Genomic DNA, 26,218 nt, shown 5'->3' on the forward strand with positions numbered 1-26,218 from the left:
ACAACCGTCAGCTCATCCTCAACGTTGAAAAATTGGGGGCACTGCCCCTTTTGCCAGCCATGGGCGAGGTGCTTCATTACGCGCTGCAGTAGGGGATCTTTGGCAGTTTCTTCGCGTATTTGTGTACCTCGTTCATCAGTGGCTGGGAGGTTGCTGGCACACAGCTGCACCCATGCTTCAATATGGCGAATGAAGTCGCCCTGTTCACACGGCGTGGTGACGGATCGGGATAGGGCATCCGCGACGATCAGCTCCTTACCCGGTGTGTAGATGAGTTCAAAGTTATATCGGCGGAGATGAAGAAGAATTCGCTGCAGCCGAGTTGTCATATCAGTTAAATCCTTTTGGATTATGTGGACTAAAGGCCTGTGGTCTGTTTCCACCGTGAATGTTGGCAGGCCGTATACGTAGTCATGAAACTTGACTATTCCTGTCAGGAGACCCAAGCACTCCTTTTCGATCTGGGCATACCGTTGTTTGGTCGGAGTCATGGCCCTGGAGGGGTATGCCACTGGATCCCAGGACGAGGAGTTGTCTCGCTGGAGGAGCACCGCCCCAATGCCGTCCTGGCTTGCGTCTGTGGATATCTTGGTATCCTTGGTTGGGTCAAAGAATGCCAGTACTGGGGCTGTGGCGAGCTTTGTTTTCAGCTCAAGCTAACTCCGCTTGATGTGCGGGAAGCCACTGGAACACTGTCGACTTTTTTACAAGATGCCGGAGGGTTGTGGTGTGGGATGCCATGTTGGGAATGAATTTCCCGAGAAAATTCACCATCCTGAGGAAACGGAGGACCGCCTTTTTGTCCTCTGGGGTCTTCATGGCATTGATTGCCAGCACCTTGTCAGCGTCAGGTTGCACACCCTGCTGTGAAATGTGGTCACCCAGAAACTTGATAGTGGACCTACCAAATGAGCATTTGGCCCGGTTGAGCTGGAGGCCGTTTTCTCTGGAAAACTTATTTGAGACGAGCGATGTGATCCTCGGGCATCGTGGACCAGATGATCACGTCGTCAACATAGACTCACCCCCTCAATGCCCTCCATCATTTGCTCCATTATGCGATTAAATATTTCGGATGCTGATATGATACCAAAAGGCATGCGGTTGTAGCAATACCTGCCGAACGGAGTGTTAAACGTGCACAGCTTCCGACTGGACTTGTCCAGCTGTATCTACCAGAACCCACGGGAGGCGTCCAGCTTGGTAAAGAATTTGGCATGAACCATCTCACAGACTAACTCTTCACGCTTTGGGATCAGGTCGTGCTCGCGCATGATGTTGCGATTCAGGTCTTTGGTATCAATGCAAATGCGGAGTTCACCAGAGGGCATCTTGACGCAGTCCATGGAGCTGACCCAGTCTGTTGGTTCCGTGACCTTTGAGATGATGCCCTGGTCTTGGAGCTCTCGTAGCTGCATTTTCAGGCGATCCTTGAGAGGAGCCGGCACCCGGCGCGGTGCATGGATGACTGGGATAGCATTCAGTTTGAGCAATATCTTGTAATGATATGGGAGTGCGCCCATTCCATCAAACACTGCCTTTGAGTGAGAATGTCGTCTATCTCAGCCTCGAGATTTACATTGGGCGAGGCAGTCGCCGGTGTCAAGGCCATGGCATGGAAGCGCTGGACCAGATTTAGGAGTTTGCATGCGCGAGCACCGAGCAGGGATGCCTTGTCAGGCCGGACAATCTCGAATCGTAACATCACTTTGATTGCCTTGTGAGATACACCTAGCTGACACGATCCACTGGCAGCAATGGCATTGCCATTGTAGTCAAGGAGCTGGCAGGCTGGTGGAAGAATGCTAGGTTGGTCTCGGATGCTGTCGAGATCCGACTGTGATATGAGGTTTGCAAATACGCCAGTGCCCAATTTAAATCGGATGCTAGACTGGTTAACTGTGATGACAGCACACTACTCGTCGTCAGGATTGAAAGGCGGTTTGCAGGCACGGTGGAGGCCAACTCGCGCGTGGTGATTATGCCCACCCAGTATGGAGACTCAAGGCAGTCAGCATCGGGGTCCGTTGGGCTGTCGAGATCTGAATCCTGCATGCCTTGTTGTACGCAGCGGGTCCGTCTCTGCTGCAGCTGGGATCGCTGGCTGTTGATCGGTGGAGCCCACCTGCATAAGGCTGCGTAATGCCCAGGATTTCCACACTGTAGACATCGCCTTCCTTTGGCTGGGCATTGCCGCTTTAAATGGGCGGAGCCACAATTTGGACACGTCATGACCCTGACGTCAGCGCGTTCCATGCGCATGGCGCATGTGCAGTGCGGTCGGCCAGACTTCAGGACCCATGCTGACCGACCTTTGCGACCTTCGCCACATTCATTTACCTTTATTGCGAAAAGGGAGCCTGCTTGGTCCTCATGATTTCACTCCAACCAGGTTCACAGGAGGAGAGGGCAATGCGCATATTAGGTGCAGACTTCAACCAGTTTCTCTTTGCCGTCTTCATCTCTGTGAGAATGGAAAACCCAACCTCGATTGTCTGGGTGCATTCACCGCTGACGTGGAGGCAGCCTGCTGACTGCTACCCCCTGTTGTTTGTGATGACTTTGGCAGGGGTCTTTTGGAGGGCTCAGACCTGGAGGGCCCCAGCTTGCTTTGGGTGCCCTGCTGTGGGGCAGGTGCACCCTACTCAGCCTTTGGAACTGGAAGTGACGGGTCACAATGATGCACGATCTATGACTACTAAAGCGAGTTGTAGTACAACTGAAGGCTTTAATAAGCTAGATGTTTGCCCCAGCAGCTCAGGTACAGAAAGGAAGCTGCTGGGGCAGCACAGGCTCTTATACCCCCCCTTGCAGGGCGGAGCTACCATACAGTCTCGACCAGTAGACAACATGCATTATCCACCAATGGTGTTCCAGCATTACTAGGTACCGTAATACCTCTAACCAGACTACCACATTCACCCCCTGTTAAAAAAGAGTCCGGCGGGGGTGGTGGCTTGGTATTACAACTTTGTAACATGGTAGGATTTATGGTTATGGAGGTACCGTAATGCCTCCGTACAGCGTTTTGACTTATAATCATAACTATTTACAAAATATTTAACAATTTTACAATTTCACAATAACTATATACGTGTTACAGTGAAGCAATCAGTCGATCGGGGGCCCTGGTCGTCTTCTGTGATCGTCAAAGCTTTGGTGGTGACGCCGGTGGAGGTTCGGGCATCTGGGACTCCGGGAGCGTGGTTTCGATCTCTGTGGCTGCTTCAACACCCCGAGACGGCGCTGATGGGGAAGCTGATTGACCTGAGAAGGGAGCGTCTGCAGGGTGCGGCGGTGGGAGGGGGGGCCTGGACGGGGCCGGCGGAAGAACTGATCCTCCTGGGAAGGGGGCAGCTGTAAGGTGCCCCGGTGGGATGTTGGGTGGGACTGGTGGCGGGGTGTGCACGAAGATCCGGCGGGCGCCAGGTCTCGTAGGGAGACCGTGTCTTGTCGGCCGTCGGGGTATGCCACGTAGGCGTGCTGGGGGTTAGCGTGGAGAAGATGGACCCTCCCGACCAAAGGGTCCGACTTGTGCACCCGCACGTGTTTTCGGAGCAGGATGGGTCCGGGGGCTGCCAGCCAGGTCGGAGCGAGGTCCCAGTGGAGGACCTCCTGGGGAAAACCAGGAGATGTTCTTGAGGTGTTTGGTTGGTCGTAGTGCAGAGCAGGGACCAGATGGAATGGAGGGCATCCGGGAGGACTTCCTGCCAGCGGGAGACTGGGAGATTTCAGACCGCAGGGCCAGTAGGACGGTCTTCCAGACCGTTCCGTTCTCCCTCTCTACCTGTCCGTTACCCGGGGGTTGTAACTGGTCGTCCTGCTGGAGGCAATGCCCTTGCTGAGCAGGAATCGGCGCAGTTCGTCGCTCATAAAGGAGGACCCCCTATCACTATGTATGTAAGCGGGGAACCCGAACAGTGTAAAGATGCTATGGAGGGCTTTGATGACAGTGGTTGCGGTCATGTCGGGGCAGGTGATGGCGAATGGGAATCGGGAGTACTCATCAATCACGTTCAGGAAGCACATGTTGCGGTCGGTGGATGGGAGGGGACCTTTGAAGTCCATGCTGAGGCGTTCAAAGGGACGGGAAGCCTTTATCTGGTGCGCTTTCTCTGGCCGGTAGAAGTGTGGCTTGTACTCCGCGCAGAGTTTGCAGTTCCTGGTGGCGGTCCTGACCTCGATGGAGTAGGGCAGGTTGCGGGCCTTGACAAAATGGAAGAAGCGAGTGACCCCCGGGTGGCAGAGGTCCTAGTGGAGGGCTCGGAGGCGGTCCACTTGTGCGTTGGCACATGTGCTGCGGGACAGGGCATCAGGTGGCTCGTTTAGCTTCCCGGGACGATACAAGATCTCGTAGTTATAGGTGGAGAGTTCGATCCTCCACCGCAAGATCTTATCGTACTTTATCTTGCCCTGCTGTGCATTATCCAACATAAAGGCGACCGACCGTTGGTCAGTGAGGAGAGTGAATCTCCTGCCGGCCAGGTAATGCCTCCAATGTCGCACAGCTTCTACTATGGCTTGAGCCTCCATTTCGACTGAGGAGTGGCGGATTTCGGAAGCATGGAGGGTACGTGAGAAGAAGGCCATGGGTCTGCCCGCTTGGTTGAGGGTGGCTGCCAGAGCTATGTCGGAGGCGTCGCTCTCGACCTGGAAGAGGAGGGGCTCATTGATGGCGTGCATCGTGACCTTTGCAATATCTGCTTTGATGCGGCTGAAGGCTTGGCAGGCCTCTATCGACAGGGGAAAAACTGTTGATTGGATCAGAGGACGGGCCTTGTCTGCATAGTTGGGGACCCCTGGGCGTAGTAAAAAAAAAAACTGGGCAGCGCTTCAGGGCCTTGGAGCAGTGAGGGAGGGGAAACTCCATAAGGGGGCGCATGCGTTCCGGGTCGGGGCCTATAACTCCATTTTGCACTACGTAGCCGAGGATGGCTAGGAGGTCGGTGCTAAACACGCATTTATCCTCGTTATGCGTAAGGTTAAGGATTTTCGCGGGCTGGAGGAATTTTAGGAGGTTGATGTGGTCCTGCTGGTCGTGGCCGCAGATGGTGATATTATTGAGACACGGGAATGTTGCCCGTAAACTGTATCGGTCAACCATTCGGTCCATCTCTCGCTGGAAGACCGAGACCCCATTAGTGACACCAAAAGGACCGCTTAAAAAGTGGTAAAGCCACCCAACTGCCTCGAAGGCAGTGTACTTGTGGTCACTCGTGCGGATGGGGAGCTGGTGGTAGGCGGATTTAAGGTCCACCGTGGAGAAGATCTTGTATTGCGCGATCCTGTTTACCAGGTCGGATATGCGAGGGAGAGGGTACGCGTCCAGCTGCATAAACCTGTTGATGGTCTGACTGTAGTCGATGACCATCCTATTCTTCTCCACGGTCTTTACCACCACTACTTGAGCTCTCCAGGGACTGTTGCTAGCTTCAACGACTCCTTCCCTCAGTAGCCGTTGAACCTCTGACCTAATAAAGATCCAATCCTGGACACTGTACTGTCTGCTCCTGGTGGCCACGGGTTTGCAATCCGGGGTGAGGTTCGCAAACAGGGAACGCGGATCGACCTTGAGGCTCGCGAGGCTGCAGACAGTGAGGGGGGGTATAGGGCCGCCGAATTTGAAAGCTAGACTTTGGAGGTTGCACTGGAAGTCTAACCCTAGGAGTATGGCTGCGCAGAGGTGGGGAAGGAGGTAGAGCCGGTAATTTTTGAACTCCCTTCCCTGGACCGTGAGATTTGCTACACAGAACCCCTTTATCTCTACTGAGTGGGAACTGGAGGTCAGGGAGATTTTTTGATTAACAGGGTGGATGGGGAGAGAACAGCGCCTTACTGTGTCGGAGTGTATGAAGCTATCTGTGCTCCCAGAGTCGATTAAGCAGGATGTCTCATGTCCGTTGATTAGCACCGTTGTAGTAGTAGTTGAGAGTGTTCGAGGCCGAGACTGGTCCAGGGTCACCGAGGCTAATCTTGGCAGCAGCTGGGTGTTCTCGTCGGGCAGTGTGTGGTCATCTGCACTGAGGTCCTGGGAGTCCATCGAAGATGGCGGCTCCCACTGGTCGCATGTGGCTGTGGGTGCACAAAATGCCGGTGCCCATCCATCGCATGTGGCGTCCGCGGAACAAGATGGTGGTGCCCGGAGGCCACACGTGGCCCTGGAGGAGGAAGGTGGTGGCGTTCGCTAGCCGCATGGGGCCCATGGAGGGGGTTGTAGTGGTGGTCCGCATTCGCTTCCGGAGACTGCAGCGACCGCCCGGGCCTGGCATATCGCCACAAAATGGCCCTTTTTGCCGCACCCTTTACAGGTGGACGAACGGGCTTGTCAGCGCTGTCGGGGGTGTTTGGCTTGCCCGCAAAAATAGCAACTGGGCCCCCAGGGGTTGCTGGGCTGTCTTGCAGCGCAAGATTGAGGGGGAGTGTGGGGCATCGCCTCGGAGTCGGCCGCAGAGGGGTTCCACACTGCCCAGGGGGCTGCCGCACAGTCGGGGGTGTAGGCGCGGGCGTTTCGAGAGGCCACATCCAGGGAGCTGGCAAGAGCCCGTGCCTCCATGAGGCCTAGAGTTTCTTTGTCCAGCAAACGCTGGCGGATTTGAGAAGACAGCATACCCGCAATGAAGCGCCCCGAATTAACAGTTCAGTGTGGCCGTTTGCTGAAACTTGCGAGCAGCTGCAGTTTCTCCCCAACACTAGGAGCGCACGGTAGAATTCTTCTAGTGACTCACCAGGAATTTGTCGCCTCGTTGCTAGTAGATGCCGGGCGTAGACCTGATTCACAGCGTGAATGTAATGCCCTTTCAGCAACTCCATCGCGGCATCGCAGTCGTCCGCGTCCTCGATGAGTGTGTAGACTTCTGGGCTCACCCTCGAGTGCAGGATCTGCAGTTTCTGTTCTCTTGTGGGTGTGTTTTCCGCCATTCTGATGTAGCCGTTGAAGCACGCTAGCCAGTGCTTGAAAGTCTCCGCCGAGTTTACTGCGTGGGGGCTGAGTTGCAGACACTCCGGCTTGATTCGGAGCTCCATTCTTTAAAGCTACTTTATTAAATTGATGCACAATCAATGACTACTATAGCGAGGTTGTAGTACAACTGAAGGCTTTAATAAGCTAGATGTTTCCCCCAGAAGCTCAGGTACAGAAAGGAAGCTGCTGGGGCAGCACAGGCTCTTATACCCTGCCTTGCAGGGCGGAGCTACCATGCAGTCTCGACCAATAGACAACATGCATTATCCACCAATGGTGTTCCAGCATTACTAGGTACTATAATACCTCTAACCAGACTACCACACACAGGAAGGGGGAATTGGGTTGGGTTGGGCACTCCTGGCGCAGGGTGGATGGCCCTGGGGTGCTGCCCCCCCCCCCCCCCCCCCCCCCCAACCTGGGGATGTCTGCAAGCCTGTCCTGCAAAAGACAGGTGGAAAGTGTCAGCAGGATAAATGCCAGGGCAGATGATAAGGATGCCAGGCATGTATGGGTGATGTGTGAGTGGAGATGGAAGAGGTGGGGATGTAAACTCCAGGGGAGGTGAGCCTAGATGGAGATGTGAAGGTGTGTGTCTGAGGGAGTGAGCCTGAGGTGTGCTGATCCCCAGGTTAAATCACCACCAGTCAGCTCACCCCCTCAAAGAGGAAAGCGGTCATCTGGGACTATGGCGACTTTACCTTACCTTGTCCTGGTGGCACAGGTGGGATCATTCATCTTCTTTCTGCACTGGGTGGCTGGTCTCCAAGCTGTACTGACCACCTCCTGCCAAACTGGAGCAATGAGGAACTCCTCTAGTCATGATGGGGGTAGAGGACATCGCCGCTGGCCTTTGTCCACAGCCAGCAGGAGTTCCAATGAGGCTTCATTGAATATCGGAGCTGCATGTTCCTGCCTTTCGGGAGCCATGTCTTCCATGGAGCAGTCCTGGGCTGCAGGCAGTAAAAAGGCTGTGCATGGGTGCCGTTCCAATATGGCGCCTGGAGTGAGGAAGTGGTGTGGAGGGTGAATCGCTGAAGCCACCTGCCTGTGATCTGACAAGTTTCCCGTGCGTGCATTACTAATGTGACGGGAAACAGACGATACGGTGCGAAAACCTGGCATTGTGGCTGGCGGGTAAAGCGGCTTTTTCATGCCTGCCACCTCACTTAGGGCAATGAGGGGAAAATCCCACTCTTAGCTGTCAGGAGAACAGGTCAGGAGAAGGGAGGGATCAAGAGAAATTTGAGTTAATCAGTTGTGTTAGTGTTGTTTGCTTGTCATTTTTTTGTGTGGATATTAGTTACCAGTTGCACGTACTGAGTTTAAAATATATTGCTTTCCTTTTATAATGTTTCCTCAAAATGTCTTAGAAAGTAACTACAGTGCTGTTCAAAAATTAAACTTCACACAGCATATTTCTTCTTGAATTGTAGATAAAATGCAACTGAGTTTCCTACAATGGAGAGAAATTATCAACTTTGCTGCCAAATTAAGTCATTAAGAAATGGCCACTATAGTCAGCAAGCTGAAGTGGTGGACTGTCCTGGAATGGTTAATTATGGGCCTCAGCCTTAGCTCAATAGTAATATTCCTGAGTCAGACGGTTGGAGGTTCAAATGCCAGTTAAGACCTTATTTATGCCTCACTCAGGACCACTAAGACATTGCCTGGTCATGTATCTCATTGCTGTTTGTGGGACCCAGTCTGGTAAAAATTGATTTCAAGTGGTTGTGCACTTCAAACGTTCTTCATTTGTCTAAGTGCTTTGCAGCATCCTAAGGCTGTGAAAGGTACGGTATAGGCGCAAGATTTTTCTTTTCATTTCATGAAGGAAACTACTTAATCTAAATGTTGTGATGCTGGCTGGATAATATTCTTTCTAAAACTGTGCCATCATAAGATTTGATACATAAGAAACAGGTGTAGACCATTTGGCCCATCGAACCTGCTCCACCATTAAATAACATCACAGTTCATCTGTGGCTTTAATTCCACTTTCCTGCCTCTTGTCAATCAAATAACTGTTTAACTCGGCTCAGACTCTATTGCTGCTGGTGGAAATTTCTCCTCAACTTCACCTTTTAATCCGTGCTCCCTTGTTCTAGATATTCTCAGAAGAGGAAACAAGGGCCGGATTCTCCGTTCCCCAATGCCAATTTCGTAATTGGCGATCGGGCAGAGAATCCCTTTTTACGCCGAAATCGGGCTGGCGCCTGTTTGACGCAGGTTTTGTATACTCCTCCCCCCCCCGGAAACAGCGTCATCACAGCGCATGCCGCACACCAGTGGGGCGGCCTCAGCGCGTCACCTGAAAGCCCTCCCCCCGATGCTCTGGCGCCCAACGGGCCGAGTTCATGACGGCGCGGTTCAATTCTGGTCTCAGCCGGTCCAGCGTCACCCAGCCGGGTGGGAGCTCTGCTGCTGGCCAGGGGGGCTTTCACAAGGGTTGGGGGACTGATGGGAGGTGGCTAGCGGGTAGCCAGAGGGGGGCACTATCTGGCAGGTCGGGTCCGCGCATGGCCGGCACCATGTTTTATGGCGCGACCGCTGCAGGTCATCACCGTCCAAATGGGCGGCCATGGACCCGGCCATTCTCCAGCTGTTTATTTTGTGAAGGCCGGACGTTTTACACAGAACGGCTGCTATCCCCTCACTGGTCGCAGTAAGGGGGCGCCACTGATTTTTTTTCCACGTAAAAAACTCCACAGATCCACCACACTTAATCTCAGAATCGGAGAATCTGGTCCAACCTCTTAGAGTCTATCCTGTCAATCCCCTCAGGATATTTTTTGGTTCAGTAATATCACTTTTAATTCTTCTAAACTCCAATGAGTATAGGCTCCATCTACTCAAGGTTCCCTGGTAAGGCAGGCCTTTCACCCCAAGAATAAGCTTAGTGAACCATCTGAAGTGCTTCCAATGCCCTAAGAATGGAGACCAAAATTGTACACCGTATTCCAGGCGTGCTCTCACCAATGCCCTGTACATTTGTAGCAACTCTTCTGTACTTTTATACTCTGATCGCCTTTGCAATAAAAGCCAGCATTCAATTAACCTTCCTAATTATTTGTTATAATTGCACTCTAACGTTTTGTTTCATGTATAATAGCACTTATATAACAGCCAACTAATATATATTTTCCAGTTCACAGACTGTTTGGATTGCCAATTAGCCATGAACAGATCCGCAATTAAAGTTCTGATCGAGTGGAATCATTTTCCTCATGAAGTGCAAGCAGACTGTTACTTGATCACATATGGCACATTGTCACCATTATTTTCCAGCTTTGTGGTGAGATCATAGCTAAATCTTGTCTTGTTAACCATTTTGACAGATTAAACAAGGGTGCTTATACACTGCGAAGTGTAACACTTCAGATTTGGAGAGCCAGTTATTATTGATGATAAGACCTGAAAATTGCATTGAATCATATATTAAGGCACATTTGAGAAAGCCAGTCATTAAAACTGGAAGATAAATATAAATACTTCTAACATGCATTCATTTACCTTATTTTATGTTGTAAGTGATCACGTGGAAAATCTGTATCAGCCTGAATGGAAAAAAGGCATTAAGTAAGATCAAGCATTGTGTCTACAAAGTTGTAGAGCTTTCAGTATATTAAGGAGTATTCCAAATATAGTTTGGGTGAATTGAAGATATTGTTCCTTACACGTAATCAAATAAAGTTTTTTTGCTGTGCATAATCTTGGACCTTGCTCGAGAAATAATAATCATTGTGCAGTTTTCCTTCTGTATTCAGAAGTCAGCTGAAGGGTCAAGTATCATCCTCGATGACCTTCAGGAAAATATAAACTATTATTTTGCCATAAAATCAATGCTAAATGGAAAAATCTTAGACAACAAATCATTCAGTACACGTAAGTACTAGCTTGCTAAATATGCTAATACAAGTTGCAGTCAGGTAGTCATGTTGGGATGAGAAGAAGGAAAGCAGCAAAATATATTTAGTCTTTGAGTGTTTTCCCGATAGCACTAATGCAAATTTTATGATTTTAAGAATCTAAAATGAGGCTCATATGATGGCACTGTGGTTAGATTATTAAACCTCTTGTGGCATGGCAGTGGGAGAATAGAGGTTTGATTTTACTCCACTGATGAGTTTCTGAGCTTGGCTGTTTCTCTCCCATGGTTCTGGTAATAACTCAAAGCAATGTTGGTGGAACCTTGCCGTCAGCAGCCGTCGACGCTCCCGCGTACGTGCGGACCCGCGCCAGCCGGCGGAGTTCCTTCGGCCCCGGCTGGCATGGCGCCAAAGGCCTTCCACGCCAGCCGGCGGGGCGCAAACCACTCTGGCTCCGGCCTAGCCCCTGGAGGCGGAGGATTCTGCACCTTTGGGGCGGGCCGACGCCGGAGTGGTTCACGCCACTCCGTTCCGCCGGGACCCCCTGCCCCGTCGGGTACGGGAGAATCCCGCCCCTCACAACACAGCCATCTGACTATAAGCAAGGATTGAAGGAGAAATTGCATTTAGCTCTTCCTTCCAGAGATTCAATCCGTCTCGTATCTGAAGGAAGGATTCTCTGTGCCTTGAACTCATGAAGATTTAACTGAACTCATACTTTGAGAGGTGATATTGGGGTTTAATCCTGTTGCAAAGTACGATGATTTAAGCTGACACTCGGGGGGGGGGGGGGGGGGGGGGGGGGGTGTTACAATGTCAAAGGGCACCGTACTTTGGATGAGAATTAAACAAAACACCACTTGCCTATTCTTGTTTTTCACACGAATGTTAAAACATTCCACAACACTTTTTTGGCAAAAATCTTGGAGTTTTACCCTGTTTTACCAGCAATCTGCCCTGAACCAACATCACTTGAAGCTGATTAATTGGTTTGCATCTCATTGTTGTTCAGAAACATTTAGTTTGCCTATTTAACAACAGTTACTGCACTTCAAAGTAGTTAGTTTAATGTGAACTAACTGATCACGTTCTATTATAAATGCTGAACATTAATGCAGTGTCATTTTTTAATTACAAAATAGAATGTTTTTTCATTCTGAATTCTGTAAGTTTCAGTGGTACACACAACAGTTCACAATGTTAATATATTGAAAACTACAGGAGAAAAATGAAACAGAAACACAATTACATATGGTTCAAGATTGTTTGGTGGTGTAATTTTAAGTTGAGAAAGGTTAGAAAACACATAAATTTGACGTTTACCAATTATATGATGAGAGAAATGTTAACATTTACTATTTCTGCCAGGTTTGCTTGAGGAAACTGCCATTAAAACAAATGTTTCAACAACTACTGCTTCATTTAATTGGAGTGAGTTTGGGACTGGAAAATATATTACCACGATAACCCTTAATTTCACTTCATACACCATGCCGCCAATTGCAAATAATTACGTATGGAATCAATTAAAGCCTGGATCTCTGTATAACTTCTCTTTGGAATTCAAACAACTATATCAAGCAGGGCTATCTTTGACACAAGTATTTTACATTATCATTGAAACAGGTATGAACAAGCTATGCATGTATAATCTAATTTTCTGCATTTGTAACAGGTTAATTGTTCTGAATATTTTGAAAACAGAACATTCTCTGAGAAATGCTTTCGTATGTGAACTAAAAATTGAAGTGGTATATAAATCTCTCAACACAGCAGTTGTGATAAGAGTTTCACAAGTGACCATTTTGAAAGTAAGCCTTCTGCGTGGCTCTACACAAGAAAAAATTGTTACTCCTCAGAGGAATCATTAGAGGATTTTTTTCATGCAAACTTTCATCTCTAATCATTGTAATCTGGATCAGCGCAGGCTTGGAGGGCCGAAGGGTCTGTTCCTGTGCTGTAGTTTTTCTTTGTTTTTTTGTTCTTTGTAATGGCAGAATACTAATTGATATGAACAGCAGATAATATATGGTTCACTCTAACCAATCAGTGTTTGGGTCACTTTATATGCTATTGATGTAAAGTTAAATTTAAAAATATATCCTCTTATTTAATAGTAACCTGTTCTTAGAGATAGACTTACAATACTTATGAACCCTTGGAGCAGTTTTTACTCTTCAGGTTTATTGATATTTTGTTAATTAGGCGATATTTCATTGAAATCATTTGGTAAAAAGGGACTTTTGTTTGCTGCTGAGATGTATGTTCATTCGGAATTTTACTGTATGAAAATATCAGCTGGCGTGGCAAGTTACATTTTCTTTTTGGGTCAGACAGGATTCTCAACATGGCCATGTTTAAAAGTCACCAAAGTTACTGAGAAATCAATATGGCTGGAGCCTCTGTTTGTCTAAATTGAAGTGAACAATTTCTTGGAGTCACTTCAATCCTGAATTGAGGGGAAGGTTTAAGGGTTTATAAATGGGCACAGGGGTACAACAAAGGCTGAATTAGCTACAACTGTGCAGCTCGTATTACAGGGCGCAAGTATGCTTCCAGGATCACCCTACCAGTTAAAACATTGGTTTGTAGGTTATCTGGAGGCAAATGGAAAGAATTCCATTGATGGATCTATCTCTCCAAGTGCCCATAATGAGGTTAGCTGGTTAGTCATCAGTGTGGAGTATTGTGGACATTTCTGCTTCAGGACCAGACAGCTGAGTCTGCCACAGAGCGTTGCTAATTCCAATCTTCCAACATGAGTTGTGCTGATTTTGAAGCCAATTTGATCTCAGATCTTATATTTTCTTTCCCTGATTCTGGCTCCCTGAAGGATAATCACTAAATAACCATTAACTTATAAATGTGAATTGTGCCCTTGCTAGGTTGACAGGAGTATACCTCATGTTTGGCATGATTAACCAGCCTAGGTAACCATGAAAGATTAAAACACATTACTACTACCTCCACAACACATGGGTCAAATTTGTATAATTTCATATGTGGACCTTTTCGAGTTTAACGAGTTATTAACACAGTCATTACACTTGTAGCATCTTGCCCTCCGGGCTGGATAGGATCACTCTATAGTTGCTACTGGATTGGAAAAGATTACAAAAGATGGCGAGACGCATCACATTCCTGTGAGTCAGCAGTTAATAGAGCTCACCTCATTGATATCAATACCGAAGAAGAGCATAAGCTGATATCTTCACACCTGAGATCGCTCAATTACCTCAGCATGTTATGGACTGGTCTAAATGACATTAAGGTAAGAAGAACATTTTCCCTTCCACAAATATTTTGAAAACCATCAGTGATGAAGCTGAAAGGGTCACACATAGAAAAATGGGCATTTGGGCAAGGCGGCAGGGAGTTGCTGATGCCAGCGAATCCATACTTATCTTTATCAGCGCCTTGAGCTAGGAGCCAAAACTATAAAACCATTCTGTTTTACCTCAGTAGAATGTTTTATTTGATCGTGCTATTCAAAGTGTTTATGATACATTGCTGGCTGCCTTGATGGGATAAGTAATTCTGGTTTCGCTTCCTATATTTTAAATGGAGTAACTGTCTATTTTTTACAATAGTTCCATCTCACTTATCAGTTTTGACGTTTTTTAAAAAATAGATTTTGAGTACCCTATTATTCTTTTTCCAATTAAGGGGCGTGGTCAGTTTACCTACCCTACACATCTTTGAGTTTGTGGGGGTGAGACCCACGCAAACATGGGGAGAATGTGCAAACTTCACATGGACAGTGACCCGGGGCCGGGATTGCAACCGGGTCCTCGACGCCGTGAGGCAGCAGTGCTAACTACTGCACCATTGTGCCACCATCAGTTTGGACTTTTCTAATAGTTACTTTATAATCAAGACCAATAAACGCGGCCAATTGGAAAATAAATTCTGCAGCATACTGTCTGTTATTTTTTTCAAACTTTCTCCTGCATTTTGTTCCTTTCAATTTAAAAATTGTGAAAAGTTTAATTCAGGGTAAGAGAGGAATGACCCATGATGAGGAATAAGCAGGCTGATCAGGATCATTTACTTTTGTTCTCGCCGCCGTACTTGAGGTTTTTTCTGGTTAGTGAACCAGTTTCAGCAGAGGTTGTGTCCAAGAAGCTTCAAGTCACAGATCTAAGCAAAACTCAAGGACCATAGATCACAGTTAGAATTTATTTCCCATAAACATTTGATATTTTGAAATGAAATGAAAAATGAAAATCGCTTATTGTCACGAGTAGGTTTCAATGAAGTTACTGTGAAAAGCCCCTAGTTACCACATTCCGGCGCCTGTCCGGGGAGGCTGGTACGGGAATCGAACCTTGCTGCTGGCCTGCTTGGTCTGCTTTAAAAGCCAGCGATTTAGCCGAGTGAGCTAAACCAGCCCCTATTTTTATGTGGCCATTTAAAGGCTTCATCCCACCACCGTCGGCATTCACTCAGCTTGTTATGTTCCCCGCAGGGTGAGCCTCTGCTTATCGCTGAGTTAATACCAGCAGTGGCGGGATAAAGTCCTTCAGTGAAAATATGGTGGAGATATGTTCAATCGAGGCATTCGAGAGGATGATTATTTGAAAAGAAACAATATGCAGAAGGCCGGGGAAAAGGCAGGAGGTGGCACTAAGTCACAATGCTCATTTGGAGAGCGGGTGCAGACACGATGGGCTGAATGGCCTTCTTTGGCAATTAAACAATTCTGTGATTTTGAATCTCTTCTCTCCTTCAAGGAGACCTGTCCCGAATTCTCCAATCTCCTTTTTGGAGCTGAAATTCCTTATGTTGGATGCTCCAGCGGCTGGATTTTCCATTTCGTTGGCAGCGCACTCACTCCCGCGGATTTCCCGACGGCGTGGGGGTGCCCACAATGGGAAATCTCATTGGTCGGCTACCAGAACGGAGGATCCCACTGTGGGCGGGGGCCCGTCGTACCAAAAAACGGGTGTGGCGGGATGGAGAATCCCGTCCTATATCTCTGGAACCATTCCCATGAATTTATTCCACTTTCCCTCTCTAATGCCTTCAAATCCTTCCTAAAGTCTGGTGCCCAGACCGGGCCGCAATGGGCACGATTTAACTAAATGGGAACAGAGTCCCAGAGTGAGCATGTTGAGCTGCGTGTTTCCCGATGCTCACAATGTGGAAAAACACAACGCTATCGGACGGCACTCAGCTTGGACAGGGGGCCTTAGTGGGGAACGCACAGCCAAGGCCACACAGAGCCCTATTTTCTGCACTGAGGAGCTCCACTCGCTGGAACTCCTCAGTATAGTGAGAGGTCGGGCTGAGACTCCCACTTCAAACCCTAACTCACTATGAGGGGGGCGTCCACAGAGCCCCCGCTCCTCCCTCTCAACACCTGCGCTGGGCACCCCGGCTCAATCACCGGCAACTTGGCAGTGCCACCTGGGCACCACCCTGCTCAGAGGGCATGCACCTGGGGCCTCCGATCTCCTGGGAGACCCCCATGAGTGCTGTTCCGTCTGGTCCCCATTTTTGGAGACCAGTACTGAACGGCACTCGCTTGAGATCTCTGAGGCGAAAGAGAAATATTCCAACGCCTCAGGTGCCTTGGGAAACTGCATATTACCGTAAGACTAGCTGTTTCTTCCTAATATGCAGTTTTGCCACAAAGTGACTCCCCCATAATCGGCAGGATTTACAGCGCAATATCTCGCAAGATCGTGTTAGATTTCATGACGCGTTGCGAGCTGGTTAGATCCCAGGACCAAGGTCTCCCGACTTTTATTGGCTACGTTACGCCGCAGCATGCTGCTTTTCAGGCATAGAGTGGCCATTCGATCGTGTCCAATTGAACCAAATTTGTATTCGGTTTAATATAATAGATTTACATAGAATTTACAGTGCAGAAGGAGGCCATTCAGCCCATCGAGTCTGCACCGGCTCCTGACAAGAGCACCCTACCCAAGGTTAACACCTCCACCCTATCCCCATAACCCAGTAACCCCACCCAACACTAAGGGCAATTTTGGACACTAAGGGCAATTTATCACGGCCAATCCACCTAACCCGCACATCTTTGGACTGTGGGAGGAAACTGGAGCACCTGGAGGAAACCCACGCACACACGGGGAGGACGTGCAGACTCCGCACAGACAGTGACCCAGCCGGGAACCGAACCTGGGACCCTGGAGCTGTGAAGCATTTATGCTAACCACCATGCTACCGTGCTGCCCAAATGGTGCCCATAATGTTCTTGCTTTTGTACACCATGTCCCAATTGATAAAGCTCAGGATGCCGTTTGCTTTATTAACCACACACTCGAGCTGCTCTGCCACTTTCAATGTGTCTGCACATATATGCCCATGCCTCTCTGCTACTTCATCCTCTTTAGAATTGTACATTTTATTTTATATTGTCTTGCTGCGTTTTTTCTACAGAAATGAAAATCTTTATACTTCCGTACATTAAATTTCATCTGCACGTCTTCCCATTCTGCCAACCTAAGTCCTTTTAAAATTCAACACGATCCTCCTCATGGTTCACAATGCCTCAAAGTTTCTTAGCATCTCCAGATTTTTGGATTGTGCCCTGTACTTAAAGATCTGTGGGCGGGATTCTCTGAAAATGGGGCAATGTCCCAACGCTGGCGGGAAAACAGGCGGCAACCACACCGGCGTCAACAGCCCCCGAAAGTGAGGAATTCTAAAATTTCTCGGGAGCGAGGTTGATGCCGGAGTGGTTGGTGCTCCTCCAGCCGGTGCTGAAGGTCCAGTGCGAGTTCACGCATGAACGGAATGGCCGGCGTGATCTTGCGCATGTGCGGACCAGCTGGTGTATTTCCACGCTTGCGCAGACCGGCCGGCATACCTCCGTGTATGCGCAGGGGTTCCCTTCTCCGCCCCTGCCCCCGGGCAATATGGCAGAGCCCTACAGGGGCCTGGCGCAGAGGAAAGAATGCCCCCCATGGAACTAATCGCCCGCAGATTGGTTGGCCCCGATCGCGGACCAGGCCACCGTGGGAGCCACCCCCCGGGGTCGGATCCCCCCGCGCCCCCCCAGGACCGCCCCCGCACACTTACCTGCCAGGTTCCGCCGTGTGTGAGGTGAGTAATTCAAGCCGGCGGGACTGAGCAAAACTTTACAGCCATTCAGCCCATCGGGGCCCGGAGAATTGCCGGGGGGGAGGCCCGCTGTCAATGGCCTCCGACCGCCGTGGCGGGAATCCCGCCGGCCCAAAAAAAACGGCGCCGGAGAATAGGGCAGCCGGTGTCGGGCCAGCGGGGCGGGATTCGCACCTCCCACCGGGATTCTCCAACCCAGCGCAGGGTCGGAGAATCCCGGCCTACATCTTTAATGATAAACCTTCACCTTACTTTGCCTCCTTAGACTATTCAAAGCTGCATTCTGATTTAAGTATCATCATCATATAGTATTTCAAATCATTATTATATGGCAGTCAGATCATTTCTCTTTTTGAACTTGTTTTCTACACCCTTTCTAAATAGTTCCGCAACTGACAACCTGTTACTAAGGTTGCAATAAGGTAAATAACGATAGATTATTCCGTCAGAAGAGAAAATTGTTGGAAGACACAAATGGTAAGAAAACCCAGAAAAACATTAAATGGGAACTTAAGAGATAATAATTGCTTCCTGTGGTTGGTATGTTGAGTGTTGAGATCCTAGCCACAAATATTTGTTGAGTGGCGAGTCCAAAAGATCGTTTAAGGGTGAATTGGAACATTTATTGGAAAAGGAGACTGGTAGAGAGGTAGTGGGACATGTAGGATGAAGATCTGACTCGGTGAAGAAAATCAGGTCAGACCTGATTACTGAATGGCTTGTTTCTGGTTCTTTGTGTGTTTTTTCGTGACAAGCTGTTGAATATTTTTGACAGCTGTTTTATACCACTGCCTTTCTGTGGGAGTTTACAATGTTAATTAGACAAAGGAGTGCTTTCCGCTTATCTGGGATGTTACTAATGAAGAATTTAGAGATGAATGGATTCTTATTAGGTTCAGCTTACTTTCTGACCACATCATCACATTCTTAACCTTTACCACCACTGGGCAATACAGGCAAACAATTCAACTGCATTTGGGAAATCAAATATAAATGTTTTTATTAATTATTACTCTGTTCTCTTGCCAGAGCTGAATTGCTTGTGGTTCGTGCTGGCTTTGGGAGCAGCACCAACAAGCAATTTACTCTCCTCAGCCAAGTACGTTAATACATAACGGGGATCACAATGCATTCTATCATGAATCACATTATCGGGCTGCCATTGTGGGCAGGCAGCATGATAGTGAGGTCCGCCGGCTGGCCCCCATCCTCTCCACAACACAAATCTGGTATCCCCCACCCGCTGAGAAGTAGGTGCATCCCCCCCCCCCCCCCACCCCCAACCACCACCACCACCACCATGGGATTTGCTGGGTAAGCCCCCCCTGCACACAGCACACACATGTGAACATGACCAGATCTGACCCCCCCAACCAGAGACCCCCACCAGAACCCTCAACCAAAGACCCCCGCTTAACAGAGACCACCAAGAACAGAGAACCCCCAACCAGCGCCAACTCCCAACCAGAGACCCCCCCCCCCAAATTAGAGAAGCCTCCAGAACAGTGAGTCCCCATAACAGAGGTGCCACGTAACAGTGAACCCCCTCCATCAGAGAACCCCAGTATCAGAAACCCACATAATGGAGATCCCCCCCATATCAGAGAACACCCATGCAGAGGCTCTCCAATAAAAGAGAGCCCCCATATCAGAGAACCCCCCTTATCAGAGAACCCCCATAACAGAGGTCCCCATAACAGAACTCCCTCCCCCCAAATAGAGCCTTTTATCAGCGAAAGAGAAATCCATGCAGAAACAGCAAACAAAAACACTTCCTTTTCACTCACCTGTCCCATACACCTGCTGCCTCAGACAGATGTCTTGAATGCAGCAGCTGTGAATTCATAAGAAGCCAAAATCACATCACAAGGCTTTAATTCCCCTCAGATCCTTTGATCTGCAAGGCTTCTATTCACTTCAAAGAGAAATAGCTTTTAGAAGGCTGTAATTGACAGCTTCTAGACAGCCACATGTCTGGATTCATTATTAGTATTGTAGGGGGGAGGGGCCCTTCCAATGGATTTGGTGGGAACCTACCTTCAATACTTACCACCTTGGCACACTGCATCAGAGCCACAGTGGAAAATACTTGCACCAATCCACCCTCGCGTGAATCCCAGTCCAGGGGGGCAGAGCATCATGGAGACTGGGCGGTCCTATGTCCAACCCATTACTAAAAAAATGTGAAACCCGATGCTGCCACCCGCTGGGACCAGATCATCACAAACGGATTGTTTAAAAAAATTTTTAGAGTCCCCAATTCATTTTCATCCAATTAAGGGGCAATTTTAGCGTGGCCAATCCACCTACCCTGCGCATCTTTGGGTTGTGGGGGTGAAACCCACAGAAACACGGGGAGAATGTGCAAACTCCACACGGACAGTGACCCAGATACGGGATCGAACATGGGATCTTGGCGTGGTGATGCAGCAATGCTAACCACTGCACCACCATGCTGCCCCAACTGAAACGGATTGTTGTTGGGCACTGATCCTGTTTTTTCCCCGACACGGAATTCTGCGCTGCATCGGGAACTCACACTGCCAGCGGCAAATTCCCCCCTCCTTATGATTATATTTCCCCATAGCTTCATCTCACCTTTAAACTTAGCTTCTTGTAAACCTATAGACCCCACCTTCATACTCTTTGCACTTCTGATTCCATTATTTTCTGTCTTCCACACTCCCCCACCCCCCCCCCCCATTCCCAATTGGCAACAGTGTCTTCAGGCACAAAGTCTCGCTTACACCAAGCCACTCTCCCTCATCACTTCCATCCCATCCTTTAAGACCCATCTCAGAATCTGCCTATTGGTCACCCCTTCTTACCTATCCTTCTTTTGTACAGTGTCTGTTGACTTTCAGCTTCTACGAGATGCCTTGGAACATTCTTCTACATCAAAGATGCTATGAATACAAATTGCCTGGTTATTGTTTTATGGTTGAAAGCCACCAACCTCAGATAGTGATGGAATCGGAATTAACTGGGAAAATATCACATTGTATGGCCAAACTGAAATGCTGTATGGAAGGATCGGAATAAGAGAATATACAAAGGCAGATAGCTGTAGGACATGGCAGAAAGGAAAGCATATATCAGTGGGTATCTATACCCAGCCTAATTATGCCTGAGTGATTGAACATGCAATCAAAAGTACACTATATAAATCAAAATGTTTTGTAACGAGTGAATGTGCGAGATCTCCCGGCTGTTCATGCCGGCAAGATCTCTGATTCCGCCGATGGCATACCCCCCCGGTGTGGGTGTCCCGGCTGACTGGGATGGGTTCAATGGAAAATCTCATTGGCAGTGGTCGGACCAGAAGACCCTATGGTGATGTGCATCACTGTAAATACACAAGGGGTTAATGTAAATACATGTAGACTAGCCAGACATTAGAGGGAGCACCAGAGACATGACACACAGACATTCAATCAATAGATCAGTTAGATAGGACACGACCAATGGGCATTCACGATACACACAGAGGTGACACGACCACAGGAGGGCATTACACCAACCCATATATAAAGGACACCACACACATGATCTGCCTCTTTCCAGTGGAGACAGTCAGTGAGTACAGACACAGGGTTGATTCAATATCACTCCCACCATGTGGATTGTAGCAGACTGGTTAGTCAGTCTGGGTAGCCATAGAAGGATTAACAGTAGTATCGAACCCGAATAATAGACGTGTATATAGTTTAATAAATGTGTTGAAGTTATCTCCACGTCTGTACCTTCCTTTGTCCAGTGCACCACAAGGAAGTGCCACACTGAGAGCATAACAAGACAGACCCCGCTGCTGGCCAATGGCGGTCGTCTCCTACCGCCGGGAAACACTCCACGGGAGGCCAGAGAATCTCGCCCAAAATCTCCTTTACTTTTTTTTATAAAGATGAAGCATTGAATAGTTTATACGAAAATACTTCCGGACACTTCTTTCGCCTTTAAAATGTTCATAATTGAAGGACTACAACTACAAACCACAAATAGTAATGACCTTACTCAGGGTAATTTTATTTTCTAGATGGAAACTGAGCTTCAGTGGACTGATTCATCTCCTTATAATTTAAGCAGTATTTTGCAGCAGACTCTGCCAACGAATGATAGCGATTGCTACGCATTGCAGCTGAATCCAGTGGGGACAGACTATGTGTTTACCGGGCTTTTCTGCTTCCTATCTCTGCCATACATTTGTGAATACGAAGGTAAGTTACTTTTAGACAGCTGAATTGCAGCAAATGTTAACAAACAGAATTATGTTTATTGAATGACCAAAGCAAAAGTAATCTGTATTCATGTTTCACCGAGACTGCACAATGTGACTGAGTACCTCATGAAAAAAAAAACTTTGTTATTTGATAAAGTGAATTATGTCAGCGCAATTCCTGTCTTATTATTCCAAGGACCAGTTCAATCTATTGTGCAATCTTTTTCTTCTGACAAACGTTGGCTGATTGGCATATGATTATTCTAACTATCGAGCAAAGACTAAAATAAGAATGGATTATCTTGATGGGATTAACCATGGCTTAATGATGCCGTATTGTACTTTGTTGCAGATAGGTGGTAGTTGCTGGTTGGGGTGAGCTTTGGAGCTCATGTAGATCCCACAGCAGTAGAATATAGTGGCCAAAGCTTTCACTGCTATTTTTATTGTGGCAACAGCAATTTTCCAAAAAATGGATACCACAGCAGATAATTTTAGCCCAGAAAACAAGGTTAAATTTTAACATCAAATAAATGTAGTTATCAAAAGAAAAGCAAGAACTGCCATCCCTAACCTTAATCTTGCCCAAGATCACCAAATCCATACACACCACCTCTGAAATTTGGCATGCTTTCCTTTTTCTTTACTTTGGACACGGTGTTTGTCTTTGCAATTCTAGATCTGGTAAATTATTGATCTGGGGATAGTTTTGTTGCTTTAAGTATCTGCTTCATGTTTTACTATCTGGGGACCAAAGATTCAGAACCAAATCTGCAGAATTACTTAGTTGATCAGTGGCAACATATTCCCTTCAGGTCATTTTTAATTCCATGCTTCGAAAGAAGTTTCTGGTGTCCTTTGGGCCACGATGTTTTTGAGTCTGAATTTGTTCTGTCATGGTATGATTGTGAAGCTGGTGGAGGACCTGGAAACCTGTCTTGCATTCATATGACACTGACTGTGTTCAATTTATTTGGTGGGTTTGAAGGTCGTGCTGGATTTATTGTGCTTGGAGTTGTAATTAATGGTTGAAAATACATTTCTTCTCAAATGTAACACTTGCTTCCAGTTCTTGCTGAACTTATGTTTTCTATGAACGATGTTGAAACTTGCCCACCTGGAATGTTATTAGTGTATTTTGAAGTCTTTCAGATTAACATGAATTTCTAATTAAACACTTGTTAACATTGATTTTAATTGTATGCATTCTGTTGTATAAATTATATTTTTGTAATTTGTGACTTCAGTGGCAATATTACAACATAATATGAAAGCTTCACTGTTGATAGGTGATATAATTCTGGGAAGCTGAAGTGTGAAGCAGTTCATTGTTGATAGGTAGCATTATATAACCAGGTGAATGATACCTGATTGCATTGAATGCGAAATGTTACATCCCTTTGCCAAAGAGATCTTGAGAATCTCACCCAAACTAAATGATCTATGTTGAGGTAAATGTTTATTCCAACTCCCCTACAGAACCTGCGAAATCAGGTTGGTTCTGTGACTACTGTGCAATCCTCCCAGCCAGCTATTTTCTTATGTCCTTTGTCCAGCTGGTGCTTAACATCCAGGTGGTAAAACTGAAAATCTGTCCCGGTTCAGCGCATGGGTGTTCTCCAACTATGAAATTGTGGTATGTTCTAAATACTGATTATAAGAACTTTATGGTAGCCATTTTTGTTGTTCTTCAGCCTTAGTCTTTCCAAAGATGATTAGACTAAAAATCGAAGATGTTAAAGAAAATGAAGCCACCATTATCTGGGATGATTTGCAGGATTTATTCACGTCAAGGCCTGAGCTATTTATTTGGTTCCAAATTATATCTGGTGAAGGAGAACAGTACATCTACAGAATATTGCTAAATGATACTAAAGCAGCTATTCCCGGGCTTCACCCGGGACACCAGTACTATTTTGCATTAATGCTGAGAGACAGCGCAGGTGCTCAAAGTACACTGACTCCAGTTTTGAGTGTGAAAACAAGTAAGTTTTGATGGTGTTGTACTGCTAGAAGATGACGTAGTATTATAATTGTATTCCGAGTAATGATAGGCCTGAATGTGAGGTGCTGGTTGTATTTGCAATATGTTAACCTGTGTGTATTGTCACAAATTTTAGAAACATTTACAAACTCCATAGAATTATTTAAAACACACCATGGGATAGTATTTGAAAGGTGACAGGGTGCAAATGTTTCCTTCATGATTTCAATTCAATATGCCAGGTGTGCTTTCCCTTGTGAAAACAGGACGACTGAGGACAATTCACCCTGTTCTATTCTCACGTAACTTCGGGTAGCTGGCAGTCTTCTGAGGTTTCAGTGAATGTCTGAAAATAGTGCTCACTAAATGAAATGAAAATCGCTTATTGTCACGAGTAGGCTTCAAATGAAGTTACTGTGAAAAGCCCCTAGTCGCCACATTCTGGCGCCTGTTCGGGGAGGCTGTTACGGGAATCGAACTGTGCTGCTGGCTTGCCTTGGTCTGCTTTCAAAGCCAGCGATTAGCCCTGTGAGCTAAACAGCCCCTAAGCTAAAAAGCACTTTTGAAGAGTAATCACTGTTATAATGTAGGTGAATGCGGCAAACAATATTTGCATCCAGCAAGGACCCAAATCATCAAACCATATACTTTTATTGTGTTTGTTGAGGGATAAATGCTGGCCAGGTTACCAGGAGAACTCCTGCTCAACTTTAAATAATGCAAATAATGCCTTATTTAAAAAACAGTACCACTGACAGTGCAGCATTCCCTCCGTTCTGGATTGAAGTATCAGCCTGTATCATAAACTCAAGTTTCTGGAGATAGTTTTAAAATCTACAGACGGAATATTAAGAGGAGAATGTTAAGAGATTTTGAATTATAACTTACTGTGTTCATTCATGTCGGTTCAATTCTAACTCTTGATGGGGAAAACTTGTTTTTTAATGTTTCTTAATTCCAAATTGACATTGATGTACGACTGTGAAGCGACAGTGATGGATGACTGTGAAGTGACAGTGCTAACCACTGTGCTACTGTGCCACCCAAATCAAATTGACATTGATTTGGGCGGCACGGTAACACAGTGGTTAGCATTGTTGCTTCACAGCTCCAGGGTCCCAGGTTCGATTCTCGGCTTGGGTCACTGTCTGTGCGGAGTCTGCACATTCTCCCCGTGTCTGCATGGGTTTCCTCCGGGTGCTCCGGTTTCCTCCCTCAGTCCAAAGATATGCAGGTTAGGTGGATTGGCCATGCTAAATTGCCCTTAGTGTCCAAAAACAGGTAGGTAAGGCTACTGGGTTAGGGGGATAGGGTGGAGGTGTGGGCTTAAGTAGGGTGCTCTTTCCAAGGGCCAGTGCAGACTCCATGGGCCGAATGGCCTCCTTTTGCACTGTAAATTCTATGATTCTATGTACAATAGCACTGTGATGGAGTAAGGCGTTATTGGCAGGCATATGTCTCCATGTCTGGAAGTGGATATAGCAAATAGCTTTTATTTGAAGATTCCAGTCATCCGTATCACTTTTTTCTGTCTTATTATTCTGTCACAACTGCAATATAAAATGTGAAATTCCCTATTCATCATAATTATTGTTGTACTCTTAGTAATTTTACACTTACTTGCTAGTGTCATACTATGATTTGTTAACAAAGGGTAACGTTTAACATCATTACAAACTGTAGAGAATCAGGATAAAACAGTTCTGATTCACAGGAGTATGGGTATGTTGCCATTTTTAGTTAATGCATTCCCTGTACAAATCCCATAACGTGCATTTCATTGAACATCTGTAATATTTCATTTTTGGAATTGAGAGGAAACTTTGAAAAGCTAAAGCAGTTGATTTGTTTATGAAATTAAATTAAATGAACTTGTATTTAATGTAAATGCCTTGGAATTCATGTTTTACAGTTAGTTATTTGAAATACCAATAAAAAGGCAAACATCGATATTAAAGTTCAAATCTGCCCAATAAAATACAGGAGAAATTGGATGAAACTCTGTGTGCATATTTTCTTGTATTTTTAAATTGTAAAAGTATGTTACTTTTAGCTGTGTTAATTTGTTTTAGTGTTTTTGTGTAAAAATGCAAATATTT

General features: G+C 46.9%; 1 protein-coding gene across 1 annotated transcript in view; it reads left to right on the forward strand.

Moving 5' to 3' along the window:
* Window positions 1-26,218, forward strand: part of ptprq (protein tyrosine phosphatase receptor type Q) — a 247,980-nt gene that overhangs the window by 17,803 nt on the left and 203,959 nt on the right. Inside the window, exons 3-8 of the mRNA XM_038781370.1 lie at window positions 10,110-10,256; window positions 10,729-10,846; window positions 12,199-12,456; window positions 13,884-14,101; window positions 21,953-22,133; window positions 23,830-24,120. Of these exons, the coding sequence (XP_038637298.1) occupies window positions 10,110-10,256; window positions 10,729-10,846; window positions 12,199-12,456; window positions 13,884-14,101; window positions 21,953-22,133; window positions 23,830-24,120 (1,213 nt within the window). The remainder of the gene's footprint in view (window positions 1-10,109; window positions 10,257-10,728; window positions 10,847-12,198; window positions 12,457-13,883; window positions 14,102-21,952; window positions 22,134-23,829; window positions 24,121-26,218) is intronic.

This window comes from Scyliorhinus canicula, chromosome 20 (assembly GCF_902713615.1).
Source record: "Scyliorhinus canicula chromosome 20, sScyCan1.1, whole genome shotgun sequence".
In the NCBI taxonomy this organism is placed as follows: domain Eukaryota; kingdom Metazoa; phylum Chordata; class Chondrichthyes; order Carcharhiniformes; family Scyliorhinidae; genus Scyliorhinus; species Scyliorhinus canicula.